The sequence below is a fragment of the Bubalus kerabau genome, chromosome 11, assembly GCF_029407905.1.
Source record: "Bubalus kerabau isolate K-KA32 ecotype Philippines breed swamp buffalo chromosome 11, PCC_UOA_SB_1v2, whole genome shotgun sequence".
NCBI classification, from domain to species: Eukaryota; Metazoa; Chordata; class Mammalia; order Artiodactyla; family Bovidae; genus Bubalus; species Bubalus kerabau.
The window spans coordinates 101131448-101159304 of NC_073634.1; the positions used below are offsets into that span (position 1 = coordinate 101131448).

General features: G+C 44.6%; 1 protein-coding gene and 1 long non-coding RNA gene across 6 annotated transcripts in view; one reads left to right on the forward strand and one right to left on the reverse strand.

Moving 5' to 3' along the window:
* The first annotated feature begins 3819 nt into the window (after positions 1 to 3819).
* STXBP1 (syntaxin binding protein 1) overlaps positions 3820 to 27857 on the forward strand; it is a 67058-nt gene continuing 43020 nt past the window's right edge. For 2 of the 5 annotated variants that reach the window (XM_055541210.1, XM_055541211.1), the window contains exons 1-2: positions 3821 to 4087; positions 23160 to 23258. In XM_055541210.1, coding sequence (XP_055397185.1) covers positions 4051 to 4087; positions 23160 to 23258 — 136 coding nt within the window. In that variant the 5' untranslated portion in view covers positions 3821 to 4050. Of the gene's footprint in view, positions 4088 to 16272; positions 19008 to 23159; positions 23259 to 27857 lie in introns of those variants that run through there. The other 3 variants (XM_055541209.1, XM_055541212.1, XM_055541214.1) reach the window with 3 other exon arrangements.
* Positions 19482 to 19926, reverse strand: LOC129623577 (uncharacterized). Its single transcript, XR_008700600.1, has 2 exons — positions 19821 to 19926; positions 19482 to 19708 (listed from the first exon to the last, which is right to left on the reverse strand). It is a non-coding gene; the product is annotated as an uncharacterized LOC129623577 (long non-coding RNA).

Below are 27857 nucleotides of genomic sequence, written 5' to 3' on the forward strand. Positions count from 1 at the left end.
CAGTGCCCAGGCTCTCACACCCTGCTCCCCAAAATCCCTAACCACTCAGGGACTCTATGTGCATGTGGGCTAAGCCAGTGCCCCTCAGAACCTGATGTTTGGGGGAATCCAACCTCCCCCTTGGGAAGAGGTATTACCTCCCCAGAGTTTGCATGCAGGTAACCTGGGAGCTTAATGTGATCCTCAGATGTGTTTTGTTTAGCCAGTGTGATTTATTAAAAAAAAAAATTTAATCCATTACAACACTTCAACTTATTGGGAGATGTTGAAATGTTTACAGTCACGATCCTTGGTCACTGCATGTACAGCCGTGGTTGGAGCTTGAGTTAGGACCTCTTCCTTCCCACCCCCACTAAGCATGTGTTTCCCTTTTAGCCACTCCAGTGTTCTTGCCTGGAGAATCCGAGGGGCGGGGGAGCCTGATGGGCTGCCGTCTATGGGGTCGCACAGAGTCGGACACGACTGAAGCGACTTAGCAGCAGCAGCAGCATGGATACATCTGCCTGGCCCCTACAGGCCTTTGAGTTTGACACTCTGGCCTAGGCTTGGAAGAACAAAGCCTTTTTGGTACTGTATTCCGACCTCAAACAAACACAAAAAGACTGTAAACGTTCTTTCCAGCAAGGGTGCACCAAACAGAAGCACTCCAGGCTCTATGGCTCTTTGTAGGTGTGTTGGGGGGGGGGCGGCGGGGGGGGGCTGCGCTAGAGACAATTACTTTTTCATTCTCTGCCAGTGGAACTACAGCAACTAAAAAGGCAGGACACCGGAACGCTCCAAAACTGTACTCAGCACTGATTTACGCCGACTCCTTTTGTCATTTTTAACGATATACATTGCTTAAGCGTATTGGGTCTTTGATAGTTTGCCGCTACTAGGTAAAGAACCTTATAAACATTATCTTGTTGAATACTTTAGAAAATGCTTCTAAAAGAATGCAGCAGAATCTAAAGGCCTAGACACCAGGAGGAGGGAGTGGGGGGTGAACGCGGGGTGAGGGGGGGATGCAACATAAAGGCAGAAGGGAGGCAGGTGCAAGCCCGAGACTGTCGAAGAGGCTCGGACTCGGGACCCAGGGTACTCCAATAGGCCCCTTGCACGTGGGGGGCCCAAATCAGCAGGTTTGCGGAGGCAGCTGCACTCAGTTGCTTTTGCCTGTCCCTGGTCCACCCCATTGCCTACTCTTGGGTCCCTCTCTCACCGCCCCCCGCCCCCCTCGCCGCCTGCCCTCATTCTCAGTCCCTTCATGCGGCTCCCTGTCGCCATTCCCTGACCGCCAGCTTCTCCCCTCTCCGTTCTGCATCTGTCTCCCCACCTGCCCGGCTCCTGGCGCAGTGGCCAAGCCGCAAGCAGGCTCTCTGCCGTCACGTGACTCGAGAGTAAATCACAGGACTCTTCCCACCCCCAGCAGCTGGCCGGCACTCGGCTCTGCAGAGGCTGCAGGCCGCGCATGCGCAGCTTCAAGCGCACCTGCCCGCTGGGCGGGTGGGACCTCGGACCAGCCCAGGGCATCGAGGGTCTGCAGCCTCGCCCCGCCCTCAGGTTGGCCGGGGGCGCGGGGTAGTGGACCCACGTGGGTCCAGATTCCCAAGAGGTTGCGGTCCACGCATCCAAACCTGTCCTTAAGTCAGGACACTGGGGCTGCGCCTGGGCGCTGGACGTTCTCCCCTGGGCATCAGAAAGTCAGACCGCAAGTCCCGCTTTTGCGTTTAGAGCCATGTGACCTTGGGCAAGTGACTTGACCTCCCTGTGCCCCAGAAAAATGGAATAATAATAGCTCAGAGATGTCAAGAGGTCTTGAGCCAGGCCTTGAGTGTCACAGAGAGATTCCAATCTGACACTCCTGAGTCAGGGGTTCCTGAGTGAGTTCACAGTCTGTCACGCTGCTCGCTTTTCCAACCATCCCATTTAAAGCAACATCTGTTCTGATTTTTGCCATCCCTAGTAAACATCTCAGGTACACCTCGGCAGGAAAGAATCTCTTTCTTTGCCCTTTCTTTTACAGGAAATAGGAGCTGCTATGTTTTATTTTCTGCGGCCTTTGAAGAGGTCTCCAGGCAGATTCCAGGCTACCAGAAAGTCCTGGAGCTCTGCAGCAAGGTCTACCCCAGGAGCTTTCCTTCCACACTGTCCCTGACAGTCACATTAGCCCCTCTCTGTTCCTGGAAAAGTCAAACTCGTTTCTGACACCTTCTGTATATCTTCCTAGGACACTCTCCCAGTTCCCTCTTGCCACCTTTTACTCATGTCAGGAAGCCTGCCCTGACTGCACCCTACCTTGTCCACTGGGTGAGGTGCTCTGTCATTCGCCCTCAGAACCTGCATCCTTCAGCTTCAGCACCTTCTAGAACAGTAACTCCTTGATTCCTGTCTGTCTCCTAAGCTAGATTACCGGCTCCTTGAGGGCAATGTCTGTTGACATGTCAAGGATGGAGCACGTGGCATCACTGGTGTGTCCTAGGTCCCCGCAATTTACAAACTGTCTCCTACTTTTCCAAAGGCAGCCCAAGGCTATCAGTACCTTCCCTGGGTAAAAAGCAGAGCCCAGATAGGAAGAGATGACACATGAACACTGTCCCTCTCTAGGAACCCACAGGAAGGTTCTGTTAGGGTAGACTGGGGTGAGAATGAGAAGATGGTCAGATCTTCCTGCCCTGGGGCTGGTGGCTGAACTAGGACGTGTGGCCCCTTGTCCTGGCTTCTCCAGTGTTCACTATGTGACCTTAGGAATGGCCTCCTCTAGGCCTCAACTTCTTTAGTTGTCAGTAGAAAATAATGGTTCAGAATTCAGATTTTAAAATTAGATCTTTCCTTTGTCACCTATTAACAAGGCACTTATCTTCCCTGAGTCTCAATTTCTTCATCTCTAAAATGTTATATTAACAATATTAAGAAAAGAACCTAGCTCACAGAGCTGTTCCAAGAATGTAATGAGTATTCATTGATTTTTAAGACTAGTTCTCTTGTCCTTTTTGACTTTTGATTGGCTCAACTCATTTTTCTTTGAAGTCAGAGGGGAGCCCTGTCTCATACTTCAGAAGCGATCTCCCCCATAAGTTAAATCTAGCAAAAACTGACATGGGACCACTTTGGTAAATGTGGACTCTAGGAAAGACATACTGACCAGAGTTGTCCCACAGCATAGTCCTATTCGATTTGGGACCTGGGTATTTCTAGACTTTGGTTGCCCAAAGACTAGGATTATGTCTGTCTGCCTTGTACATGGTTGGAGATCCAATGCCTAGAATAGTGGTTTAGATACAGTAGTGAGAGAAAAATAAATATTTGCTAATAAATGATGCACAACCTAAGACAAAGTCTAGTGCTCAGTTTCTGAGCCTATTTTTTTTTCACCTGAAAATGGAGATTAAAAACAATGTCCAATTATTGTGAGTATTTAATGAGCTGATGCATTTAAGAGCTCAGTGGATGGTGGATTTATGGATATGGGTACCCAAAGAGATAGAGATGGTGTCAATAAAGCTCACGTTACGTTGTCTTGGGGAGTGGGTACTACTACTAAGAGATCTAGCTTCCGAGTTCCTTCTGTGGGCGAGGGGGAGTGAAGGGGGGTAATGGAAAGCTCCCAGGAAACCGGGGATTCAGGAGGCTCCGGAGAGGACCTTAGGACCCAGCGCGCCGGGAGCGCGCGACGGCCAGGCCGCGCGCGCGGCGCGTGAGGTGAGGGGGAGGGCGCGGCTTTCTCGCCAGCCAGGGACCGCCTCGAGTCCAGCCGCATCTCGGGGGGCGGGGCCGAGCCTCCGGGCCGCAGTGCGATTGGCAGAGGTGCGCGGGTGACGCCAACGGCTGGCGCGAGACCCCGCCCCTCCCGCCGGGCCGGCCCCCGAGCGCGCGCCGGCGGGTCGGCAGCCTCGCTCTGGCTTGGCTCGCGCCGCACCCCCGCGCCGCGCCCGCGCGTCAGTCGTTCTCGAGCCGCGGCTGCAGGGGCGGCGGGCGGCATCCAGCCGAGCGCGCCGACGACCCGGGGAGGCGGCGGTGTCCGCGGGCGTCGCGTGAGGAGGCCAGGAGCCCAGAGACTCGCGCGGCGCGATGGCCCCCATCGGCCTCAAGGCGGTGGTCGGAGAGAGTAAGTGGAGTCGGGTTTCCTCCCCGCAGGCGGCGGCTACGGCTGCTGGAGAGAAGCCGGGCTCGGTACCTGCCCGCAGCGCGCCGCCGCCCCCCACCTCCCCGCCACCGCCGCCGCCGCCGCCTCCGCGCTGGCCTCTCGCTCCCGGCTCGGCCTGAGGCTCCCGGGTTGGGAGGGTCCCGTTATCCCGGCGCCGCCTTCTTCGGAGGGAAGTCCCTCCCGGCCTCCTGCGGCCCTCGTCCCTTCTTCCCCCGCTCTGCTCTTCCCGCATTCCTCCTCCTTCCCCCGCGCCTTCGCCGCATCCCTGACCCCTCATCGCACCCCTCCCCTCTCCTCCCCATCCCTCTCTTAGGTCTTCACCTTCTTCTCCCTCCACTCCCGTCGCTGCACGTCTTCCCCTTCACCTCGCCTTTACCCCACTGCGGCCTGTTACCCTCCCCTCCATCCCCCTCCTTCACCCCCGAGTGCCTTCTCCCCATTTCCCCCTCTCCCTCTCGCCTTCTTTATTCCCCCAAGCTCCTCTGTTCCACTCCTCTTTCCATCCCCAGTCCCTCCCTCTTTCCCACCCTCCTCCTCCGTGGAGTCCGTGACGAGCCAGATCTCGGCCTGCGTCCTCCTGCCCGCTTCCCCCTAGATCCCTCCCCGGGAACCGGAGCTGCGGTCCCCGGCCGCAGAGACCCACCTGGGAGCGGCGGCTTCTCGCGCCGCGGGGCTCAGGCGCGCCGCTGGCTCGCCCAGGGGCCAACTCCTTGCAGCGGGAGAGAAGCCAGTTTGTTTCCAAAGGCTTGGCTCTGCTCCGGCCGAGGCCACCCGGCTCCTCCTCCCGAGCCGGGGTCTTGGCTTCGAGGGCGGGGTCTTCTCGGGGTCCTGAACCATCTTCAATCACCCGGGAGACAGGGAGAGCTCTAGGGTGCGCGGGAGGAGTTGCCCTGCCCAGCACCGCAGTCTGCGGACTCCCTGTTCGCAGGACTCAGCCGGGGCTTGATTTCGGGCCGTGCAAACCCCTGTTGCAGGGAGGAAATGGTCGTTCGTGGGTTTGGATTTTAATGGATTGTAAAAAAATGGATGATGGAGATTGTGGGGCTGCAGCGGAGTGAGGGCTGACGGTGGTCATATTTGGAAAACGGCGTCTCTGGTGTTAATAAGCTTGGCGATCTCGTCCAGGCAAATAGTGCCTCTTCAATATTTTGGCCGTTATCTTGAACAGAAAACGAGAGAGGATTGCTGTGGTTTTTGCCGTCTGGAGAGAATTAAAAGTGGACTTTTCTCTGTGGGAGAGGATAAGAAAGGAAATAGAAGGAAAATGGTGGAAATGACAGTTTCCTTTCCAACGATTCTCTCCAATTAGAGCAATTCCTCTGTCTCTTCTGGCTGTCAGTTGGGATTTTTGACTGTGATGGTCCTTTTGGGCGTCACTGTTTGTTTTTATTCACTCTTTTCGTTGATAATATACAAAATATTCCCATTTATACAACCTTATCTGACCTATTACTCCAGGAGAAAATTGTTATAAACACTGAAACCCAAATGAGCAAGTTTTTTAAAAAAGTGCCCACGACAACACCTGCCTACCCCATGCGGTAAAGGTTCCAAATCACGTACTTTCTATTTTAAAGGCCAATCAAAGCGCTTAGGACTGGAAGGACCCCTAGGGATCTTCTAATGTCAATACCCTCATTTTACCCGTGGGAAAGAAATGGAGGCTCAGAGCAGTTAAATGACTTGCCAAAATCAGCGTTAATTAAATTCCTAAAACCTGGTGTCCATTTCCTTGCAACATTAGTTAATAATAATAACTTTCTTCATTTTTCTAGGTGTACCATTTCCTTCCAATACGCTTTCTAAAGGGTTGTGAAATATGGAATGTTATGTTGAATGTTACATTCTTTCAAATGTTATATTCGAATAAGGTGCTTTTAAAACAAAATCCTGGAAGCAGGTGTTCTGGAAATCACATTTTTGTATCCTTTTACTGTGATGCTTCTTCATACAGGTAGCCCTCCCCCCGCAACGGCTTTTTTTAAAAGCAAGTATCAAAAAAAAAAAAAAAAAACCAATATGCCATATGGTCAGAATTTATTTTCTGAAATAAAGCCACTGTTTACAAAGAAAAAAAAAAAGGCTAATTTTACATGAAATTGGTGAATGTGTAAACAGCATTCTATTTCTATAACAATAGAGTTAGGTAAAAATTTTGGAAGAAATATTTTTGCAATTCTTTGTCAGTGACATAAAGAATTCTGTTAACTTTGACTCCTAATTTTGGAAGGGGTTTCTAACTTTGCTTTTTTCCTCTAAAAAAATAAACCAAAGATTTTTTTAACCAACATCCCAGTTTAAACGTCACCTTCACAACCTGGTCTTCCCAATCTAAAAATTAACACCTCATAGTCACTGTTTATCATACTCCCTAATTTTATTTTTTTAATTGCACTTAAAATTATTTGAAGTGATATTATTTAGTTTTTTGGGTTATTTTTTGCTTTTGGTACTTGTTTGATTGTTTCATCCCCTTGAATGTTGCTTCTGGGAGAGCATGGGTCTTTATCTAATATATTCATCCCTGTTCAGTTCAGTTCAGTTCAGTCACTCAGTCGTGTCCGACTCTTTGCGACCCTATGGACTGCAGCACGCCAGGCCTCCCTGTCCACCACCAACTCCCGGAGTTTACTCAAACTCACACCCATTGAGTCGGTGATGCCATCCAATCATCTCATCCTCTGTCGTCCCCTTCTCCCGCCTTCAGTCTTGCCCAGCATCAGGGTTTTTTCAAATGAGTCAGTTCTTCACATCAGGTGGCCAAAGTATTAGAGCGTCAGCTTCAGCATCAGTCCTGCCAGTGAATATTCAGGACTGATTTCCTTTAGGATGGACTGGTTGGATCTCCTTGCAGTCCAAGGGACTCTTAAAGAGTCTTCTCCAACTCCACAGTTCAAGAGCGTCAATTCTTCGGCACTCAGCTTTCTTTATAGTCCAGCTCTCACATCCATACATGACTACATGATTCATCCCTGTATCCCATACCAAAAACTGTCGGTGGCTGGTCATAGTTGGCTGGCAATAGATAGTCATGGAATGAATCAGTGTTTTTAAGGATATGATCAAAAGCAAGATAAATGTAGTTTGTGGCTTCCTGTCCTCTTTCCTGTCATATCTTTCAATGGACATGGGTCTGAGTAAGCTCCGGGAGTTGGTGATGGACAGGGAGGCCTGGCGTACTGCAGTCCATGGGGTCGCAAAGAGTCGGACACGACTGAGCGACTGAACTGAACTGAACAGGAATGAATATATTAGATAAAGACCCATGCTCAGTGGGTGACAATAAGTACAGGTACAACAAAAGTAGAGGATATGGGTCAGTGTTAGCTGTTTATTCAACAGAGATCTGTTCAGAGCCTGGTAGGAATGATGAGGGAATACAGGGACACTCAAATATGGGACCATTTCACACTTTTGTGACAGACACAGACAATCCTGTGCCTCCTTTCATGTCACTCTGCTGACACACTTAGGGTATAACTAGTTATTGTGCTTCTTTGTGATCTCACCCAACTAGACCAGAAGCTCTTTGAGGGCTCTTAAATTATTCTTATTCTTAAATCTGTCTTTAGTATGACAGTTAGTACTTGGTCCTAATAAATGTCGGATGAATGTTGGATGAATCTTTATGTATAATGATTCAGAGAAAGAACTCTGGATTTGGACCACCTGGAATAAAATTCTGGTCTACTACTATTAGCTGTGTGGTTTTGGCAAATAATGGAATCCTTTTGTGTTGTGCCTCAGTTTTTCCATCTATAAAATGGGTAATAATAGCACCTACATTCTGTGGTTCTATGTGTTTTAAAAGAAATAGTGCTGGTATAGTATCTAATACAGTTCTTGATGCTTTTGAACTGTGGTGCTGGAGAAGACTCTTGAGAGTCCCTTGTACCGCAAGGAGACCAAACCAGCCAATCCTAAAGGAAATCATCCATGAATCTTCATTGGAAGGGCTGATGCTGAAGCTCCAATACTTTGGCAACCTGATGTGAACAGCTGACTCATTGGAAAAGACCCTGATGCTGGGAAAAATTGAGGGCAGGAGGAGAAGGGGATGACAGAGGATGAGATGGTTGGATGGCATCATCGACTCAATGTACATGAGTCTGAGCAAACTTGGGGAGATAGTGGAGGACAGAGGAGCCTGGTGTGCTGCATGCAGTCCACGGGGTCGCAAAGAGTCAGACACAGCTTAGCGACTGAACAACGAAACAGTTCTTTTAGTCAATCTTATCATTATCATAAGATCCACAAGAGTGTCAGTACAAATGTTAGAGGATTTCAAGACGAGATAGGCTGCCTATATCCTGTGGGGCCACAGTTTTGGGGGAGAAAGTGAAGTCTTGGGTAAACTTCCTGAGTGAGGTGCAGATGAGCTGGAAAATGGAAGAATAGACCTGAAGAACATATGGATGATTAGTAACCACACACAACTTCTGTTTCCCATTCTGCTCATTTCTTTACTATTTCCCCTTTAATTTCTTTCTATAAATGTAGGGTTTTGTTTTTTCTGCTCTCTACTTTGTAAAGAGATTGCAAGAGAAAGGAGAATTTCATTCCCCTCCACCCACCCACTGCCCCGCTAGGCATTCTATGTCTACTTCATGTTAATAAATGATGTTTCAGTTATGTCAATCCATGCTGTAATTTACAAATCCAAATTTTACTCTTGTTCCCTGAAGTTTTGTCAGAGTGTTTCAAAGATTCAAGAATTACAAAATGTACTGCTTTTCGTGTTTCCTAACTATTAGCAGTTTCTCCCCATGTTAGTTTATAAGAATCACATTCTTTGGGAAGAGAATGTAGTTTCAGTTTTGGAGGAGAATGTGGGTACATAAAATGCATACCTTTTTCAGATGGGGCCATGAGTCATAGGATGTGTCAGAAGTTGAGAGAACACCTAGATTGAAGCAATTTTCATTCATTCTTATACTTTTTTAAAAAAAAGAAACCTTGGATAGCATACTAATAATTTAAGTGTATTTTGAAATATATTAAATATATGTCATATTTTTTCCATTTTAAGGTATAATTTGCATATGTCTTCCCTGGTGGCTCAGTGGTAAAAGAACCCACCTACCAAGCAGGAGACGTGGGTTCCAGCCCTGATTCCCTGGAGAAGGAAATGGCAACCTACCCCAATACTTTTGCCTGGGAAATCCCATGGACAAAGGAACCTGGCAGGCTACAGTTCATGGGGTTGTAAAAGAGCTGGGCATGACTTCAGTTCAGTTCAGTCGCTCAGTTGTGTCCGACTCTTTGTGACCCCATGAATTGCAGCACGCCAGGCCTCCCTGTCCATCACCAGCTCCCGGAGTTCACCCAGACTCACATCCATCAAGTCGGTGATGCCATCCAGCCATCTCATCCTCTGTCGTCCCCTTTTCCTCCTGCCCTCAATCCCTCCCAGCATCAGTCTTTTCCAATGAGTCAACTCTTCACATGAGGTGGCCAAAGTACTGGAGTTTCAGCTTTAGCATCATTCCTTCCAAAGAAATCCCGGGGCTGATCTCCTTCAGAATAGACTGGTTGGATCTCCTTGCAGTCCAAGGGACTCTCAAGAGTCTTCTCCAACACCACAGTTCAAAAGCATCAATTCTTTGGTGCTCGGCTTTCTTCACAGTCCGACTCTCACATCCATACATGACCACTGGAAAAACCATAGCCTTGACTAGACAGTTCACGTCGGAGAAGGCAGTGGCACCCCATTCCAGTACTCTTGCCTGGAAAAGCCCGTGGACGGAGGAGCCTGTAGGCTGCAGTCCATGCTAAAGGTCGGACACGACTGAGCGACTTTACTTTCACTTTTCACTTTCATGCATTGGAGAAGGAAATGGCAACACACTCCAGTGTTCTTGCCTGGAGAATCCCAGTGACGGGGGAGCCTGGTGGACTGCCGTCTATGGGGTCGCACAGAGTTGGACACGACTGAAGTGACTTAGCAGCAGCAGCAGACAGTTCACAGTTGCTGAAGCCTGGCTTGGAGAATTTTGAGCATTACTTTACTAGAGTGTGAGATGAGTGCAATCGTGCGATAGTTTGAGCATTCTTTGGCATTGCCTTTCTTTGGGACTGGAATGAAAACTGACCTTTTCCAGTCCTGTGGCCACTGCTGAGTTTTCCAAATTTGCTGGCATATTGAGTGCAGCACTTTCACAGCATCATCTTTCAGGATTTGAAATAGCTCAACTGGAATTCCATCACCTCCACTAGCTTTGTTCATAGTGATACTTTCTAAGGCCCACTTGACTTCACATTCCAGGATGACTTAACAGCTAAACAACAACAAAAAATAATTTGCCTAAGTAAAATTTACCCTTCTTAGTGAACAGTTCTTCAAATTTCAGATTTACCTGCCATCATATGACCACCACAGTAATCAAAATACAGAACAGGTCATCACTCCCTGAATTCCCCTGTGCTCCCACCCCCAGCCCCTGGTGAGCACTGAATGTCCTAACAGTGGAGTCATACCCTACAAAGCTTTTGGAATGTGCCTTCTTTAGCTTAACATAGGGCATTTGAGAATCATCCGTATTGCATGTATCTGTAGTTTGCCCCTTCTCATTGCTGGCTGCTCTTCTGTTGTATGAATATGCAACAATTTGTTTCTCCATTCTTCAGCTTAAGGACATTTGAGTTATTCCAGCTCTGGGCAATTGCAAATGCTTCTGTAATGTTTCTAGAAGCATTCACAGGTTTTGTGTGAACATATCACTTGGAGATACATATATATATACACTTAGGGGTGGGATTAATAGGTTGTGTGGTAAGTGTGTATTTAACCTTACAAGAAACTGTCATATTATTTTTCAGAGTGGCATAACCATTTTACAGTTTTTAGCAGCATCCTCGTTAGTCCTTGGTATAGTCAGTTTAAAAAATTCTAGCCCTTTTCCTAGTTAATTGTATCTCATGATTTTAATTTTCATTTTTATAATGACTAATAGTAATAAGCATTTTTTCTTGTATTTATTTGCCATCTGTATCTTCTTTGGTGGAACATCTAAATCTTTTGCATATTTTTTATTGGGTTGTCTGTTTTCTTATTATTGATTTTTTGAGAGGTTTTCTATGTATTCTGGGTACATGTTTTTGTTAGATACATGAATTACAAATATTTCCTCACAGTTTGTGACATATCTTTTCATTCTATTAACAGTATTTTTCAAATAGAAGAAATTCTAAATTTTTATGAAGTCCAGTTTATCCATTTTTTTCTTTTATGAATTGTACTTTTGGTATCCTATCTAAGAAATCTTTACATAATCCAAATTCACAAAGATTTCCTGTTTTTTTTCCCCTGTGTTTTCCTGTGGATGTTTTATAGTTGTAGGCTTTATATTTAGTCTTTGATCTATTTTGAGTTAATCTTATATATTGTGAATTATGATCAAAGTTCATTTTTGTGTATATGTAAATTCTTTTGTTTTTCATTTTTGTGTACATGTAAATATTTTTGTTTGTGAGTGTCCAGTTATTCCAGCACCATTTGTTGAAAAGACTATGCTTTTTCTTTTTCTTTATTGAATTGGTTTTGTTCTTTGTTGCGAATCAATTGACCATCTTTGGGTGGGTCTATTTTTGGACTTCTTGTTCTGTTTCCTTGATGTATGCTTTCACTAACCCACTATGACTCAATTACTATAGCTTTAAAGTAAGACTGGAAACCAGATATTGTGAGTCCTCCAGCTTTGTTTTTCTTTTTCAAAATTGGTTTTGTTCTTTTAGTTCATTTGCTTTTCCATATAAATTTTAGAATGAGCTTGTTGATTTCTATTTAAAAAATTCCTCTGGATTCTCTTTGGAATTGTCTTGAATCTGTAGATCAGTTTGAAAACTGACATTTTAAATTTACTTTTAGTATTTCAGTTTCTTTTCTATATTTCAGAGTGAAAATAAAAATTCTTGGCTTCACAAATAAGGGAGCAGCAGTATGGTAAGCAGAATTGCAGATAGTTTAGCACAGTTGCAGAATACAAAGTCAATTTACAAAAATATATTGTATGTCTATATACTAGCAATGAACAATTAGGAATTGAAGTCTAAATTAGTATCATTTAGAGTAGAACAAAAAACATGAAATACTTGGGTGTAAATCAAAAAGAATGTGTTCCAGATCTGCATGCTGAAAGCTACAAATACTGATGAAAGATATCAAAGCTTAAATAAATGAAAAGATATACTATATTCATGGATTTAAAAAATTTATGCTATATTTATTATTTTTGAAATATGTTTTCAGTTCTCTTGGCTGGATACCTGGGAATAGAATTTCTGGGACATGTAACTAACTTTTTGAGGCCCTGCTAAACTGTTTTCCAAAGTGACCGCACCACTAGCTGTGTTCGAGGCTTCCTATTTCATAACATCCTTAGCAGCACATGCTATTATCTGTCTTTTTTATTATAGTCATCCTGGTTGTTGTGAAGTGGTGTCCCATTGTGGTTTTGATTTGCATTTCTAAAGGCAATGCCAAAGAATGCCCAAACTACCGCACAGTTGCACTCATCTCACATGCTAGTAAAATAATGCTCAAAATTCTCCAAGCCAGGCTTCCAGCAATACATGAACCGTGAACTTTCAAATGTTCAAGCTGGTTTTAGAAAAGGCGGAGGAACCAGAGATCAAATTGCCAACATCTGCTGGATCATCGAAAAAGCAAGAGAGTTCCAGAAAAACATCTGTTTCTGCTTTATTGACTATGCCAAAGCCTTTGACTGTGTGGATCACAATAAACTGTGGAAAATTCTGAAAGAGATGGGAATACCAGACCACCTGACCTGCCTTTTGAGAAACCTGTATGCAGGTCAGGAAGCAACAGTTAGAACTGGACATGGAACAACAGACTGGTCCCAAATAGGAAAAGGAGTACGTCAAGGCTGTATATTGTCACTCTGCTTATTTAACTTCTATGCAGAATACATCATGAGAAACGCTGGGCTGGAGGAAACACAAGCTGGAATCAAGATTGCCAGAAGAAATATCAATAACCTCAGATATGCAGATGATACCACCCTTATGGCAGAAAGTGAAGAGGAACTAAAAAGCCTCTTGATAAAAGTGAAAGAGGAGAGTAAAAAAGTTGGCTTAAAGCTCAACATTCAGAAAACTAAGATCATGGCATCTGGTCCCATCACTTCATGACAAACAGATGGGGAAACAGCGGAAACCGTGTCAGACTTTATTTTTTGGGCTCCAAAATCACTGCAGATGGTGATTGCAGCCATGAAATTAAAAGAGGCTTCCTCCTTGGAAGGAAAGTTATGACCAACCTAGATAGCATATTAAAAAGCAGAGATAAAAAAAAAAATAAAAAGCAGAGATATTACTTTGCCAGCAAAGGTCCGTCTAGTCAAGGCTATGGTTTTTCCAGTGGTCATGTATGGATGTGAGAGTTGGACTGTGAAGAAAGCTGAGCGCCAAAGAATTGATGGTTTTGAACTGTGGTGTTGGAGAAGACTCTTGAGAGTCCCTTGGACTGCAAGGAGATCCAACCAGTCCATTCTAAAGGAGACCATACCTGGGTGTTCTTTGGAAGGACTGATGCTGAAGCTGAAACTCCAATACTTTGGCCACTTCATGTGAAGAGTTGACTCATTGGAAAAGACCCTGATGCTGGGAGGGATTGAGGGCAGGAGGAGAAGGGGACGACAGAGGATGAGATGGCTGGATGGCATCACCAACTTGATGCACATGAGTCTGATTGAACTCCGGGAGTTGGTGATGGACAGGGAGGCCTGGCGTGCTGCGATTCATGGGGTCGCAAAGAGTTGGACACAACTGAGCAACTGAACTGAACTGAACTGAAACTGAATGGCTAGTGATTCTGAACATTTTTTCACATACTTGTTGACCATTTATGGCTTCCCTGATGGCTCAGACAGTAAAGAATCTGCCAGCAATGCGGGAGACCTGGGTTCCATCCCTGTATTGGGAAGATACCTTGCAGAAGGGAATGGCTACCCATTCCAGTATTCTTGCCTGGAGAATTCCATAGACAGAGGAGCCTGGTAGGCCACAGTCCTTGGTATCGAAAAGAGTCAGACACAACTCAGTGACTAACACTTTCACTTTCATTGACCTTGTATATCTTGTTTTGAGAGGTGTCTACACAAACACTTGGCCCATTTTTAAATTAGATTGTTCAATTTGCATTTTAGTCCACATGTTATTTTCATTTGAAATTACTGCTTTTACTCCACCTTTTAAATGTAAAGGTGGAAAGCCTCAATGAATAAGTATACTCTTCAATCTGACCAGTTTGCCTATTTCTTTAATCTTCTACCTTCTTTATTTTTCTGTTTAGTTTTAGTAGAAATGACTTATTCTTGTTATAACTGTCATCCTGGGCCCTTTTAGACAGTTCATTTAAATTTTAAAAATTGTTGAATGCTCCAGTTGAATCTTCATTCCGCGTTTATTAATTAAAAGTGTCATATTTTCGAAATGCCTCACTTTTTAAAAGGATTCTAATATGGTAGTGTTACAGTTAATACAAGAAATTTGTTAGTTACAATTGTGATAAGAATTACAATGGTACAAGACACTAGTCTGGTGTAAGCGTTGGGAGGTTAGAGAAAGCTTCCGTAAGGAAGTGATATCCAACTTCCTTCCTTTCAGTTCCAGCTTATTTTGAGTTTTTGTTTTGTTTGTTTTTTTAATTTATTTTTAATTGAAGTATAATTGCTTTACAATGTTGTGCTGGTTTCTGCTATACAACATTGTGAATCAGCCGTAAGTATACATATGTCCCCTCCTTCTCTCCTGCCCAGCCCCAGATTTGTTTTGTTTTTAAAATCAGGATTAACTTCTGGTTTAGTTTCTTTTGAAATGACCGTATAGTTTTTCTCATTTAATCTAGTAATGTAATATAATTAATTATAATATTGAGCAATCCTTATATTCTGAAATAAACTTTCTTGATAGACACACACTATTTTTCAGGAGTGAGAAATTCTGATGCAGAATTTATTCTGCTTATTATTTTGCTTATTAAATTCTGGTTAATATTTTTGCATTTATATTCATTAGTATTGGAGCCTTCTTGCTGCTCTTTGATCATTCCAAGTATGTTCCCGTCTCAGGGCTTTGCATTTGTTATTACCTGTGTCTGAAATGCTCTTCCACGTATCTACATGCTTGTTCCTTGAATTCCGTTAGGCCCCTGGTCAAAGGCCAGCTCGCCAGTGAGCTCTCCTCTGATCATATAAAATTGAAATTTATATAATTTTCGTCCCCCTCACCATGCTGAATTGTCAGATCTGACATTTCACACTTACTGTTTTATTTGTTTGCTTATCCTGGCCTCCACCAGCCCAATGTAAGTTCTATGAGAGCATAGACCTGTTTTGTTCATTACTGTATCCCCAGCATCTAAAACAGTGCTGGCCCATAGTGGGCACTCAATAAATATTTGGAATGAACAACTAAATACTATGTATTTTATATGTATATTATATATATATTATATATTATATATATGTAATTCCTCTCTCTCTCCCTGTCTCTTTCTCTGTCTTTCATCTTTTTCAGATCTTCTGCATCAGAATTTCTCACTCCTTCAATGAATTGAATTGGGAAGTTTCTTATCTTTTTTGTGTGTTCCAGAATAGATAAAATAATATGGATATTCCTTTTCCTGAATATTAGGAATGACTTATCCATAAAAATTTTTGAATTTGCTGCGTTTTAGAGGAAAGAGGATAAATATTTGCCAGTCTTTTAAATGTATTTGATTACTATTTATTTATTCAGGCTCCCTCCTGCTTCTTGAATCAATTTTGACAATTTATATTTTCTTATAGAAATAGGCTTTTCAACCTAAAATTCTCAAATTTATTAACATTGAACTAGATTTGTATAATTTTAAAAATATCTTCTGCATCAGTGGTTGTGATCTCTCTTTTCATTCTACCCTGTTAGTAGTATTATTTTCATGGAAAAAGAGATTTGTCTGCTTTGTCTTTTTGAAAAATCTGTTTCTTCTGTGGTGTGTGTCTGTGTGTGTGTGTTCTTATTCTAATTTCTTGACTCAAACACTTGGTTATTTTTTTTTTTCTAATAAAAGCATCTAAGGATATGAATCTTCATTTGAGTACAGCTTTGACTGAATCCCATAGGCTCCCTCCCTAACCCCTCCCAAGTCCCTTAACATGCATTATTCCTTGTTGTGGATTAGCTGTTACTCTTGTGATAGGGTGATAAGTAGTTTAATCTGGGGTCAAATTTCCATAAGAAGTGGTTTGGGACTCAGGGATCATCCATGTGTTACCCATCAGATGTAAGAGAGCGTATCTGCCACAAAAGCCAGAAAGGGCTTTTTGAATGTGCACTGAAAGATTTTCCCTCTGGCGTTCTTGGCACACAGGACCTCTTAGACAAACAGGTATTTGGCTGCTAATGAAGAATCTTTTCTTTAGTGGAGCAGTCAGGCCAAATCTTATAGTTATCACTGGCAACTCAACAGCCATAAATCGTGAGCCTTAGTCCTGTGGCTCTCCTCTATGAGAAGTGCTCGTACAACCCCCAGGGCCGTCCTCTGATTTGAGTGCTCCAGTCAATTGCTTCTGAGCAGGGCTGTTGCTGGAACTAAAGTTAGGGTGAGATAGCCAAGACTTTTTTTTTTTAATCTTTTTTGGCTGTGCTGGGTCTTCCTTGCAGCGCACAGGCTGTCCTTGTCGCATGTGGGTTTCTGTAGTTGTAGCTTGTAGGCTCAGTTGCCCCTTGGCATGTGGGATCTTAGTTCCCCAACCAGGGATCAAACCCACCTTCCCTGCATTGGAAGGCAGATTCTTAACCACTGGACCACAAAGGAAGTCATCAAGACTTCATTTGAATTTCAGCAAGTATATGAGTTTTACTTGCTTATTGTCACCAGGCTTTTTTTTTTTTTTTAATTAAAAATTTTTTTTAAATCAATGAGAAGTTGTGTCGTGGGGTGGAAAGAGTTCTGGTCAGACAGAACATCCAGCTGACAGCCCCAGTTCCAACCCCTAGTGACTGGGTAACCTGGACATGTTATTTAACCTCTTTTTCAATTGGAAATTCTAATCCCAGCATCACAGAATTCTTTTAAGCCTTGCATTAAATAATAATACAAACAATTGCTCAGAAAACAATGAGTCTCTGTAAGGGGTTGTTATTATTTTACAGTTATGATTACTGAGATAAGCTTGTCTGCTCAAGGTTATGAATAAAACCTTAGCAGAGTCAAGGAGACACACTTCTTATAGTTTTGATAGGCACAGGATCTGATAATTGCCAGGTAACAGCCAGTTGTTGCCCACTCAGTGCTCTTTGGGAAAGTTTGTGTTGGTTAAAACAATTGCTTCTGAGACACACTGATCTGATCTTAATATATGTCTCTGGGGCTCCAGAGTAAGAACCACTAATGGCTCAAATTACATGCTGTCACAGAGCAGATCTCCAGAACTCCTTTCCTTCTGTTTCTCACAGGCATTGACATTTCACTTTAAATGTCTACTAATGGTTTGGCCTAAGAGCTGAACTTGTAGGAAGTGAATGAGATATTAAGTAATTATCATACTAGGAAAGCTTATTTTATTCTTAGGAACAAAAAAATTTAAGAGAGATATGGAAAAAAACAGAGGAAAACAAACACAATTTTAAAAAATCATTGGAGGACTTGTCTGGTGGTACAGTGGATAAGAATCCACCTGCCAATGCAGGGGACACAGGTTCCATCCCTGATCTGAAAATATCCCACAGGCCTCAGAGCAACTAAGCCTGTTCACCACAGCTACTGAGCCTGTGCTCTGGAGCACACGAGCCACAAATACCGAGCCATCCTGCCGCAGCTACTGCAGCCTACTGGCCCTAGAGCCTGTGCTCCACAGCAAGAGAAGCCACCGCAATGAGGAGTCCGTGTAGCAATGAAGACCCAGTGCAACCAAATATCCAGAAAAAAAAAAAAAGGCTTTAGAAAAAAAATTGGTGCCTAGTTGTGAAGAGACAGGTTTAAATCAGAGTCTCCAGCAGTTCAGTCGTTGTTCAGAGGACTGCTGAGATGTCGGACAAACCCAGGACCATATGTCATGGCTTATTTCCATTTCATCATGTTTCGGAGGCCTCTGGGACCAAATGTTTTTGTTCATTTAACCAATATCTCTGCACTCTCTCCTGTGTGCCAGAAGCTGTGTTGAGGGCAGCACAGGTGGTGTATGAGGAGACCTGGTCCTAGTGAGATTCACACAGGCCATGGTAATACATCGGGTAAACGCCTGAAAAGGGGGTACTGTGGTGTGTTGATGTTACAGCACATGGCGGAGCCCCCAGAGAGGCCAAGGGAGGGAGGGAGCCGAGGGAGACCTGGAGCAGGTTGGGGGAGCTGGCCAGGAGGAGGGTGATATTTATGGGGTGTGGGAGAGAGTAAAGTCCCAGAGAGAAGTGTCCAGGTTTGGCAAGAATATGAGAAAGGTTCAGCCTGGCTGGAGCTGAGGGAGTGTGCAGACAGAAGTTGGAGAGGTGTTCAGGGCTTTCTGTCCTTACGAAGGACCTATATCCCCATTCCAGGAGCACTGAGAAGCTGCTGGAGGCTTTCAGCTGGGTAGAGACATGGTTCGGTTCTGGCTGAGAAAGACCTCACGTCACTGTGTGGAGACTGGGAGGAGGGTTGGGTTAGGAGCTATGGTGGTGATGGTGGGAATGGGGATCGCTGCCAGGGATGGAGCAGTAGTGGCAGGTGGAGAGAAGTAAAGGGACCTGAAGGTGTCTTCAGAGGTAGAAACGTCAGGTTATGGTGATTGATTGGATGCAGAGGGTGAGGAGATGGCGTTGGGGAAGATTCCCAGTTTTCTGGCTTCTACAGCCCATGGGTAGGCCATGCTGTTCACTGAGATGAATGAAGAAGAAACAGGTTTGCTGGGAAAGGTTCCCTTTCGTAGGTGCTGTGTTTCTGGTGCCTATGGACTGTCTAAGGGCAGGCGTGTAGGAGGTCTGGGCCGGACACTGGGGCTGGGGCATCCTCAGGTGTTGGAAGCTGTAGGAGTGGGTCAGATCACAGAGGAAGGGGTTCAGGGTGACAAGAGGGCCTGGGTTCCCCTACTCCCCATCCCAGGGGATTCTGACATTTACACCCAGGCACAAGGAGAGTAGCCAGAGGGGCTTGAGAGTCAGGTGGGAAAGGAGGCTAGCCAAACAGTGTCTCCAATTTGGTGGCTCCGCGGGCCCACACTCAGATCATCCCAGAGCAAGCCTGAGGCTTCATTCAGTGATGAATCTCCACTCTCCAGTCTGGGGGGCTTGGCAGCTGGAAACTTTTCAGGACTTCTTCTCACTGTGGTGTTTCCCCTGTGTCTTAAAGTCATATTCCCTGGCTGTCTGAACCTCATTGTTCAGGATTGTTTTGTGGAGGAAAGAGGAAATGATTGTAGCCAGTTGTAATTCAAGGCTCTGAGGATTTGTTGTGTTACGCTGTGTCAAAATGCCATCAAATCATAGAGTGTTGGCTCTGGGAGGAAATCGTAGGAGCATCTGGTCCAGACTCATCCAGAGCAGGAAGTCGAATTGTCCTAGTCTACTGGATGAATGACATTGGCAGATCTTCCTTATCCGTGGCTGTTAAGGAAAGACAGTATTATTTTCATGTTCTGTGCCAGCATAGATTCACAATGACAGGGATAAGCTACTAGGAATGTTGCAATAGTGAGGGCAGGAAGGTTGCTTATACCGTGCTTAGAGGGAGCTCAGGACTTCCCAGCTGGTTCTAATCCAGTCTCAGGTGATCCTCATGAACTTCCTTAATGGCAGTAGGAACAAAGCCACTTCTGTTTGTCAGCTGATGACGGAAGGGAGACCCTTTAAGCTTAGATGGTCTTCAGAGCACCTACTCTGGGAGTGACAGCTTGTTGACCCTCTTCTCTCACGGATTTTTTTCACCCATCTTCCTGAGCATTGGTGTAGCCAGGAGGCAAAGGAGAGAGGCCTTTCCCTGGTCCCTGGACACATGGGTATTGTTGGTGCTAGTTGCTAGGGATTTGAAGAAAATAAAACAGTGCTGAACAAGAGACTCCCTCTGCTCCATGTGAGTTTCATACTATAGGCTTTCAACAATAGACTACTGTGAGACAAACCGCTTAAAATTACTCAGTCGACAGACCTCACCATGTTTTGGATAAAAGTGCTTCAGGATTTTAAGATGAGGCAATCAGGTGGTCACTGAGAGTTTTCAAATTTGCTTTACCTCACATAATTTTGCTGGGGGGATCACATTGAACTTAAATGTTTTGATTGCATCATGGGGTTGTCTCTGTCTCTTTTTCCTACTTATCTTTTAAGGAACTTTGAAACTTTCAGTCAGTTCAGTTCAGTCGCTCAGTTGTGTCTGACTCTTTGCCACCCCATGAATCTAGTTAGAGTAATAAGCTTTGTCAAGCTTTCACTGAGACTTAAAGATCTGGTCAGTTTCTCATAGAGAGGAATCCTCATTTTTCCTCTGCCCCAATCCCTTATTAAGAAGAATTTCCAACATACTGGAAAGTTGAAAGAATAGTATGATGATTACCCATCTACCTTCTACCTAGATTTCACAGCTGTTAACCTCTTTCCATCTTTATTTTTATCTCTCTACGCAAATGCTTTTTGTTAAAAGTTAAGGTTACAGGTTAGACATTGCAGAAGAAAATATGAGTGTACTTGAAGTCAAATCAACAGAAACTATTCAAAGGGAAACATAGAAAAGATCAAGGGAATTAAAGCAAGAGAGTATCAACAATATGGGAGACAGTGTGAAGGAGTCTAATACATATAAAGATGAAAAGAATGGGAGGATCAGAGATGATCGTTGAAGAAGTGTTAGCTGAACATTTTCCAAATCTGATGAGAGATATGAACTTTCAGATGTAAGAGGTTCAGTGAATGTCAGCCATAAGCAATGTGAAGAGATCTACACCACAGCACACCATACACCAAATTGCTTAAAAGCAGTAATAATAATAATAATAAAAAGTTTGATTAGCCAGAGAGCAAAGACACATTGTGTACAGAAGAGCAATAAAGATGGCAGCATATTTCTCGTCAGAATCAATGTAAGCTAGAAGACAGCAGAGGAGTATTTTTGAAGGACTGAAAAATACAAAATATTAATCTAGAATTTTATACCCAGAGAATATATCCCTCAGCAACAAATCATGGTAAACATTTTCAAAAAAGTTGGAAGAATTCATCACCTTGCATGTCTGAAAATACCTATTTTAGTCTGATGTCTGAAAATATTTATTTTATCTGATGGTTCAGAGGAGCATAGAATTCTACATTGGAAATTGTTTGCCTTTAGACTTTTGAAAACTTGGCTGCACTGTCATCTTAATTTTCATTGTTGCCTTTAAGGTGCTTTTGAAGTCATTGACTAACTGATCTTTTGTACATGTCCCGTATTGTCTCCTCTGAAACTTTTACTCAGTCCTGGTGTTCTGGACTTTCATAGAAATTTGCCTTGATACTTGTCTGTTCTTATCCATTGTGCAAGAGCAGGGTCAGGAAGCTTCTTCTATAAAGGGCTGTGTGTTTAAATATTTCAGTTTTTGTGGCTCATCTGTGATCTCTGCTGCTGCTTCTTTTCCCTCTAACCCCTTTAAAATTGTAAAGGCCATTATTAGCTTACGGTCTAAGCTAAGAAGCAGCAGGCTGAATTTGGCCCACGGGCCACCGTGGAGGAAGGAGAGGGTGGGATGAGTTGATAGAGTAGTGTTGAAACGTATACAGTACTAGCCTGTGTGAACCATGTGTTACCTAGCTAGTGGGAGGTTGCTTTGTAACAGAGAACTCATCCCAGTGCTCTGTGATGACCTTGAGGGGTGGGCTGGGGGGGAGATGGGAGGGAGGTTCAGCAGGGAGGGATATATGTATACATATGGCTGAGTCACACTGTTATACAGCAGGACCAGCAAAACATTGTAAAGCAGTTATCCTCCAATTAAAAATAAATTTTTAAAAATTTGGGACATCCCAAATCCAGAATTTCATGCTGAATTAGCTCATTAGTTCACTGTGAAGCAGGAAATCAAGTGAAGTGTAAAGTCATTGTTTCTGGTACTGGGTATCCCCTCCTGGACCCTAGTATACACCCTCAATGGAGTGGTCTTTGGCCCAGAATATTTTGCTGAATTACAGTTTGGAGAGACAAATTTCACCAGTCATCTCCCCCTTACTGATTCCCTAGTGGAAGACTGGGCAAAGGGCGCTGGCCCAATATGGAAACAACTCATATTCTGAAGGCAGTCTTCAAATCATGCCTTGGTAAATGAGGAGGGGGCAAAGATAGCCCATCTGTGCATTTTGGTACAAGTAGACAGCAAGAGAGAATTGCCTCTGGTCTAGGTGATTTGAACAAAAAAGAAAAAAAAAACTCTACACAGGAACTTTGTAAACATTTGATATGGAAAAATGACAGAATTGTGGCATAAATACTCAGGTAAATAATTTATTCTGGAAGAAGACAGGTATAAGGAAAATAATTTAAATCACCCTCAAACATAAAAATAATGAACCAAGAGTTCAAATGGGAGGTAATGTGAAACAGCAGAGCAAAATGGAAAGCGGGCCGAGGAAACAGAAAACAAATAGTGGGACTGGAGCTTCTTTGATGGCTTGGTGGTCAAGAATCCACCTGCCAGTGAAGGAGATGCAGGTTCGATCCCTGGTCTGGGAACATCCCACGTGCCTTGGGGCAGCTGGGCCTGGGCACCACAACCATAGTCTGTGGTCGAGAGCCCGTGCTCTGCAACAAGAGGAGCCACTGCAGCGAGAAGCTGGCGCACCGCAGCTGGAGAAGAACCCACACACAGTAACAAAGACCCAACACAGCCGAAAGTAAATAAAGTTTTAAAATTATTTAAAAAAAAATGGGATTGCAGAACTAATAAACCAATTGAAAACGTAAGAAGCAGATTCTGTTCTCTATAGAGTATGGAAGACTGACTGGAGAAGATCACCTAGTCTGCCTGTTTGGTGAAAATTTTGCACAGACTCAGCCATCTCGTCTGGATTTTCAGTGTTTCTTCTCTTCCAGGCTCCACCCTCTTCCTGTGCATGAGCCTGAGCCCAGGTCCAGCAGGATGTTTTCTTCTCCTGGTATCGTCTTGTAAGCAGCCCCTGGATTTGGGAGAAGGTAGCAGCCCTCCCGAAACTAGGCCTTTGTGTGTGTTGGGTGGTGTGGGTGGGGGGAGCACGTCCTGCCTTCCGGAAGCTTCCCCCAAGGCTTTCGTCTTCTGTCCGTTGGACACCTATCCACTGGCAGCACTGCACTTGTGGCCTTGTCATGCTCTGTGAGATTTCACATTTTTAAATACCTGAGACCTGAAGATCTGTGACACGTTAAATCCTAGAGCCGGTCAGAATCTCAGACTTTGGAAGTAAGATGATTTCTAACACCACTGCCACGGAGAAGTCACTTGATTGCTCTCTGGTTCACTGTCTTTATAAAATGGACTAGATCAGGGTTTCTCAGCCTCGGTACTATTGACATCTTGGGCTGTATGAGCCTGTGCGTTGTGGGATGTTTAGCAGCATCCCTGGTCCCTCCCCACTCAATGCCCATAGGTGTGCGTGCTCAGTCAGTTGGTCGTGTCTGACTGTGTGACCTCATGGACTGTAAGTCTGCCAGGCTCCTCTGTCCTCTGTCCATGGGACTCCATGGCAAGAATACCGGAGCAGTTTCCATTTCCTTCTCTAGGGAATCTTCCCAAACCAGGGATCGAACCCATGCCTCCTGCATTGGCAAGCAAATTCTTTGCCACAGCACCACCTGGAAAGCCCCACTAGTGCCCCAGCACCCTCCAGTCATGACGATCAGAAGCACCTCCAGACGTTGCTGGGTGTCCCCTGGGGGGCAAATCACTCCACGTTGAGAACCACTAGACTAGACTGTTGTCTGCTCTGAGTTTCTGGGATGATATGAAACACTCTTCTCCCCTTTTTTCCAAAGTATATTTTTCCTAACCCTTGAGTCCTTAGGGTAACTCTCACTTAAGTCAAGAAATGTGATTCTGAGCCATTAAATGGTGTATCTACCAATTTAAGATACTAGCTGCATCTTGGCTTCCTGCCAGGATCAAGATAAATATCTATTATTCTCTATCCCTGCAGTTCAAGGAAGAATTCTTGCAGTCTGTAGACAGAGGGCAAGGTGTTTTACAGAGGAACAGATACAGGCTGGCAGATGAAATGGAATATTAATCGTTGAGGTCTGCTGCTGTTGGTAATGCATGAGGGCAGTGTGTGTTCTCTTTCTTAAATATAGAATCCTTCCCAAATAATTTCATGCTTATCACTATCTTGTACAAAAATTGGCCCTCATTCTTGAGTCTTTTCTTTTAAAACAGCCTTATTCTACACTATTTACGAGACTTCCCTGGTGGTCCAGCGGCTAAGACTCCGAGCTCCCAATGCAGGAGTCCCGGTTGCATCCCTGGTCAGGAAACTAGATCCCCAGCGCCACAACTAAGAGCCGGTGCAGTCAGAATAAAGATACTTTAGAAATAAAACAGAAAACGATACTTACGAGAAACAGTAGTGCTTTCTGTCCTGGAAGATTAATTGCCATTTTTCTTTTTGTCTTTGGTCTTTTTGTATCAACATATTAATATAAACAAATAGTATTGACTATCTTAAGCTATTGATTTGAAGATGAGATGAATCGTTTGGAATCCCACTTTGATTTTTCCGAGTATATCTGGTAACTTCACAGCTCCTTTTATCCATGGTGCAGGCAACCTTAGGAAGAAGAAACTAGCTCTGGTTGGAGCTAAGGGGAAGTGACCATGGTATCTACAGTGTGGCCAGAAACTCCTATTCTCTACCTCTTTTGTCCCCAGTTTGAGATTTTCTTTCTACCAATCAAAATTCTAAGGTCCATGAAGCTGTGTGTTAGAAACCTTCTAGCCCCTTAACTGTTTGACTCTAAACCTTATTAAAGAGGGATGGGGAGGGAGATAGAAAATAAGGATTTCCTGTGAAAGAGAAAGCAGTCATTCCTGTAACACTGTCCAGCATCTTTACGGGTGTGAGGTTAGGATTTGGTTTCTCAGAAAGCAGGCATTTATCATCACATGCTCCCCTCAGATACTGGCAGCAGCCCAAGCTTTGAACAGGTGCGTCTTTTGTAACATCTGGCCTAGTGCTCACCAGAGCAAGGCAGCCACGCCCTCGTTCACCCATCTCCACCCCCTCTAATGCTTGGGGCCTCCTCCCTTCTCTCCCCTGCCTGCCACCCAAAAAGCAGACTTCAGCAGGAATATTCTCAGATCAAGCAGGAGTCATTCAGCAGTTAATAGGGGGGCTTCCCAGGGGGCTCCGTGGTAAAGAACCCGCCTGCCAATGCACGAGACAAAAGAGCCATGGGTTTGATCCCTGGGTTGAGAAGATCTCCTAGAGAAGGGCATGGCTACCCTCTCAAGTATTCTTGCCTGGAGAATCCCATGGACAGAGGAGCCTGGCAGGCTACAGTCCATAGGGTCATAAAGAGTTGGACACGACTGAAGCGATTTAGCACGCATGCCTGAGTTAATAGGGAGCAGGACCCAGTTCTTGCCCTGTGCCTGACAATTTGAGGTCTCTATTTTGGTCTCTCTCGTTTCTGCAAAGTATAATTCAGATACGAATTATAATTGGCTATAATTTTAGATAACATGCCTTACAGAAGTATGCCAGGGTACCTGTCTTCAGGTGAAGACGCTATGGAACAGTTCCATATTAAGCAAACCTGCATTTGTTATTTGAGTTTAAAGTTTTCCTCTAAAATTTGCTGATGACTTTTTAAGAAATATTTATTTATTTGGCTGCGTTAGGTCTTAGTTGCACTTTCGGGATCTTTCTTTGCAGCTCTCAGGCTCAGTAGCTGTGGCAAGCAGGCTTAGTTACCTCGCAGCATGTGGGATCTTAGTTCTCCAGCCTGGGATCAAACCTGCATCGTTCCCTGCGTCGGAAGGCAGATTCTTAACCACTGGACCACCAGGGAAGTCCCTCTGATGATTTTTTTTTAAATAGCTTTCTTGAGATACAATTCACATACTATACCATTCACCCACTTAAAAGGTACAGTTCAATGGCTTTTAGTAAATTTGCACCATTGTGCCTCCATCATCACAAGCCATTTTCAAACACTTTCTTTACCCCAGAAAGAGCGTCTGTACTCCTTAGACCTCTTGGGGAGCTGTCAGGAAAGTGGTGGCCCTGGGGCTCACCTTCCTCAGCCTTAAACAGAACTGCTCCTTGACTCCCAGCAAGCACTGCTCTGCTGTGCCATTCGGGGGGTTCATTCATCCTGCAGGCATATGCTAAATCATTATTTTATGCCAGATGCCAGAGACAGGCAGAGGGAGGATGCAGGGAGAGGGAGGGCATTGTCATGTTTGAAGGGGAGTAAGTGAAGCCTAGTGTTCAAGAAGCCGGATACAGTGAGTGACTTATGGAATCGTTGGCGAGTGCTTGCTGCCTTCTCAGCCACCTTGGGCTACTCTCTTCCCTACCGAGCTTGCTAGTCCCTCTGTTCCTAGTCCGTCCCATCCTTGACCCGGACTGAGGACATCTCACCTGCTCTTTCTGTGCCTGGAGAACTCTCCCCCTGACATCTTCACTAGGTTGATCCCTCCTCGTCACCCCCTCAGAGGACCTTCTCTCCCCAACCCTCATCACACTCTAGTTCTTTAACCTTTAAAATTTCCTCCCTGGATTTCCCTCATGGTGAAGTGGATAAGAATCTGCCTGCCAATGCAGGGGAAGATGGGTTCGATCCTCAGTTTGGGAAGATTCCACATGCTGTGGAGCAACAAAGGCCCACAAGCTGAGCCCACAAGCTGCACCTAACTGAAGCCTGCAAGCCTAGGGCCTCTCCACAACAAGAGAAGCCACCGCAATGAGAGGCCCACATGCCACAGCAAAGAGTCGCCCCGACTCACACCTAGAGCAAGTCCAAGCAAAGCAATGAAGACTCAGCGCAGCCAAGTAAAAATAAATAAATAAAATTATAAAAAGATAAAATTTCCCCGAGCACTCAGCACTCTCTAGAATGATCTTATCTCCCGTGTATATTGGCTTTCTCTCCTCTCCACACCAGATGGAAGCACCTTACAGGAAGAAATCTTGTTTCACTTGTTCATCATGATTTTTTCCAGTGCCTGGAATGATGTCTGGCACATCGGAAATGTTCAATAAGCCATCGTCATTGAATGGAGAGAAACAAACTGGAGAACGGAAGACATGTCACAAACTGCACGGGGAAGCAATAAGAAACCAATTAGAAATCACTGGATTCTCCCTTATTAGGAAAGTCAGATACCTTTAAAAGATGCTGATGGTGCTGGTGGTAGCTGACAGTGCTGAGGACCATTTTAAGACTGAACTAAGTGCCTCACACACATCAGATCATTTACTCCTCACAGTAGCTCTATGAGGCATGTGTGGTCATCCCCATTTTATAGATGTGGAAACTGTGACACAGATTCAGTCACTTGTCCCAAGTCTAGTAAGTGGAGGCGCAGTGGGGATGTGAACCTTAACCATCTGGCTCCAAAACCCATCTGTGTCGGTTCGCTTTACTTTGTCAGGGTGATCACTGCAGTATAACAAAGAAAAGCACGCCGGGTTCCAGTGCAGAGTCCAGTCCATGCTGGCCCCTGAGAGACAGTATGTGGAGTGGGAAGAGCATTTGGATAGGGATCCAGAGACCTGCTTCCCTCTGGAGTGACCAGTTGGTGGCCTTGCCCACTCC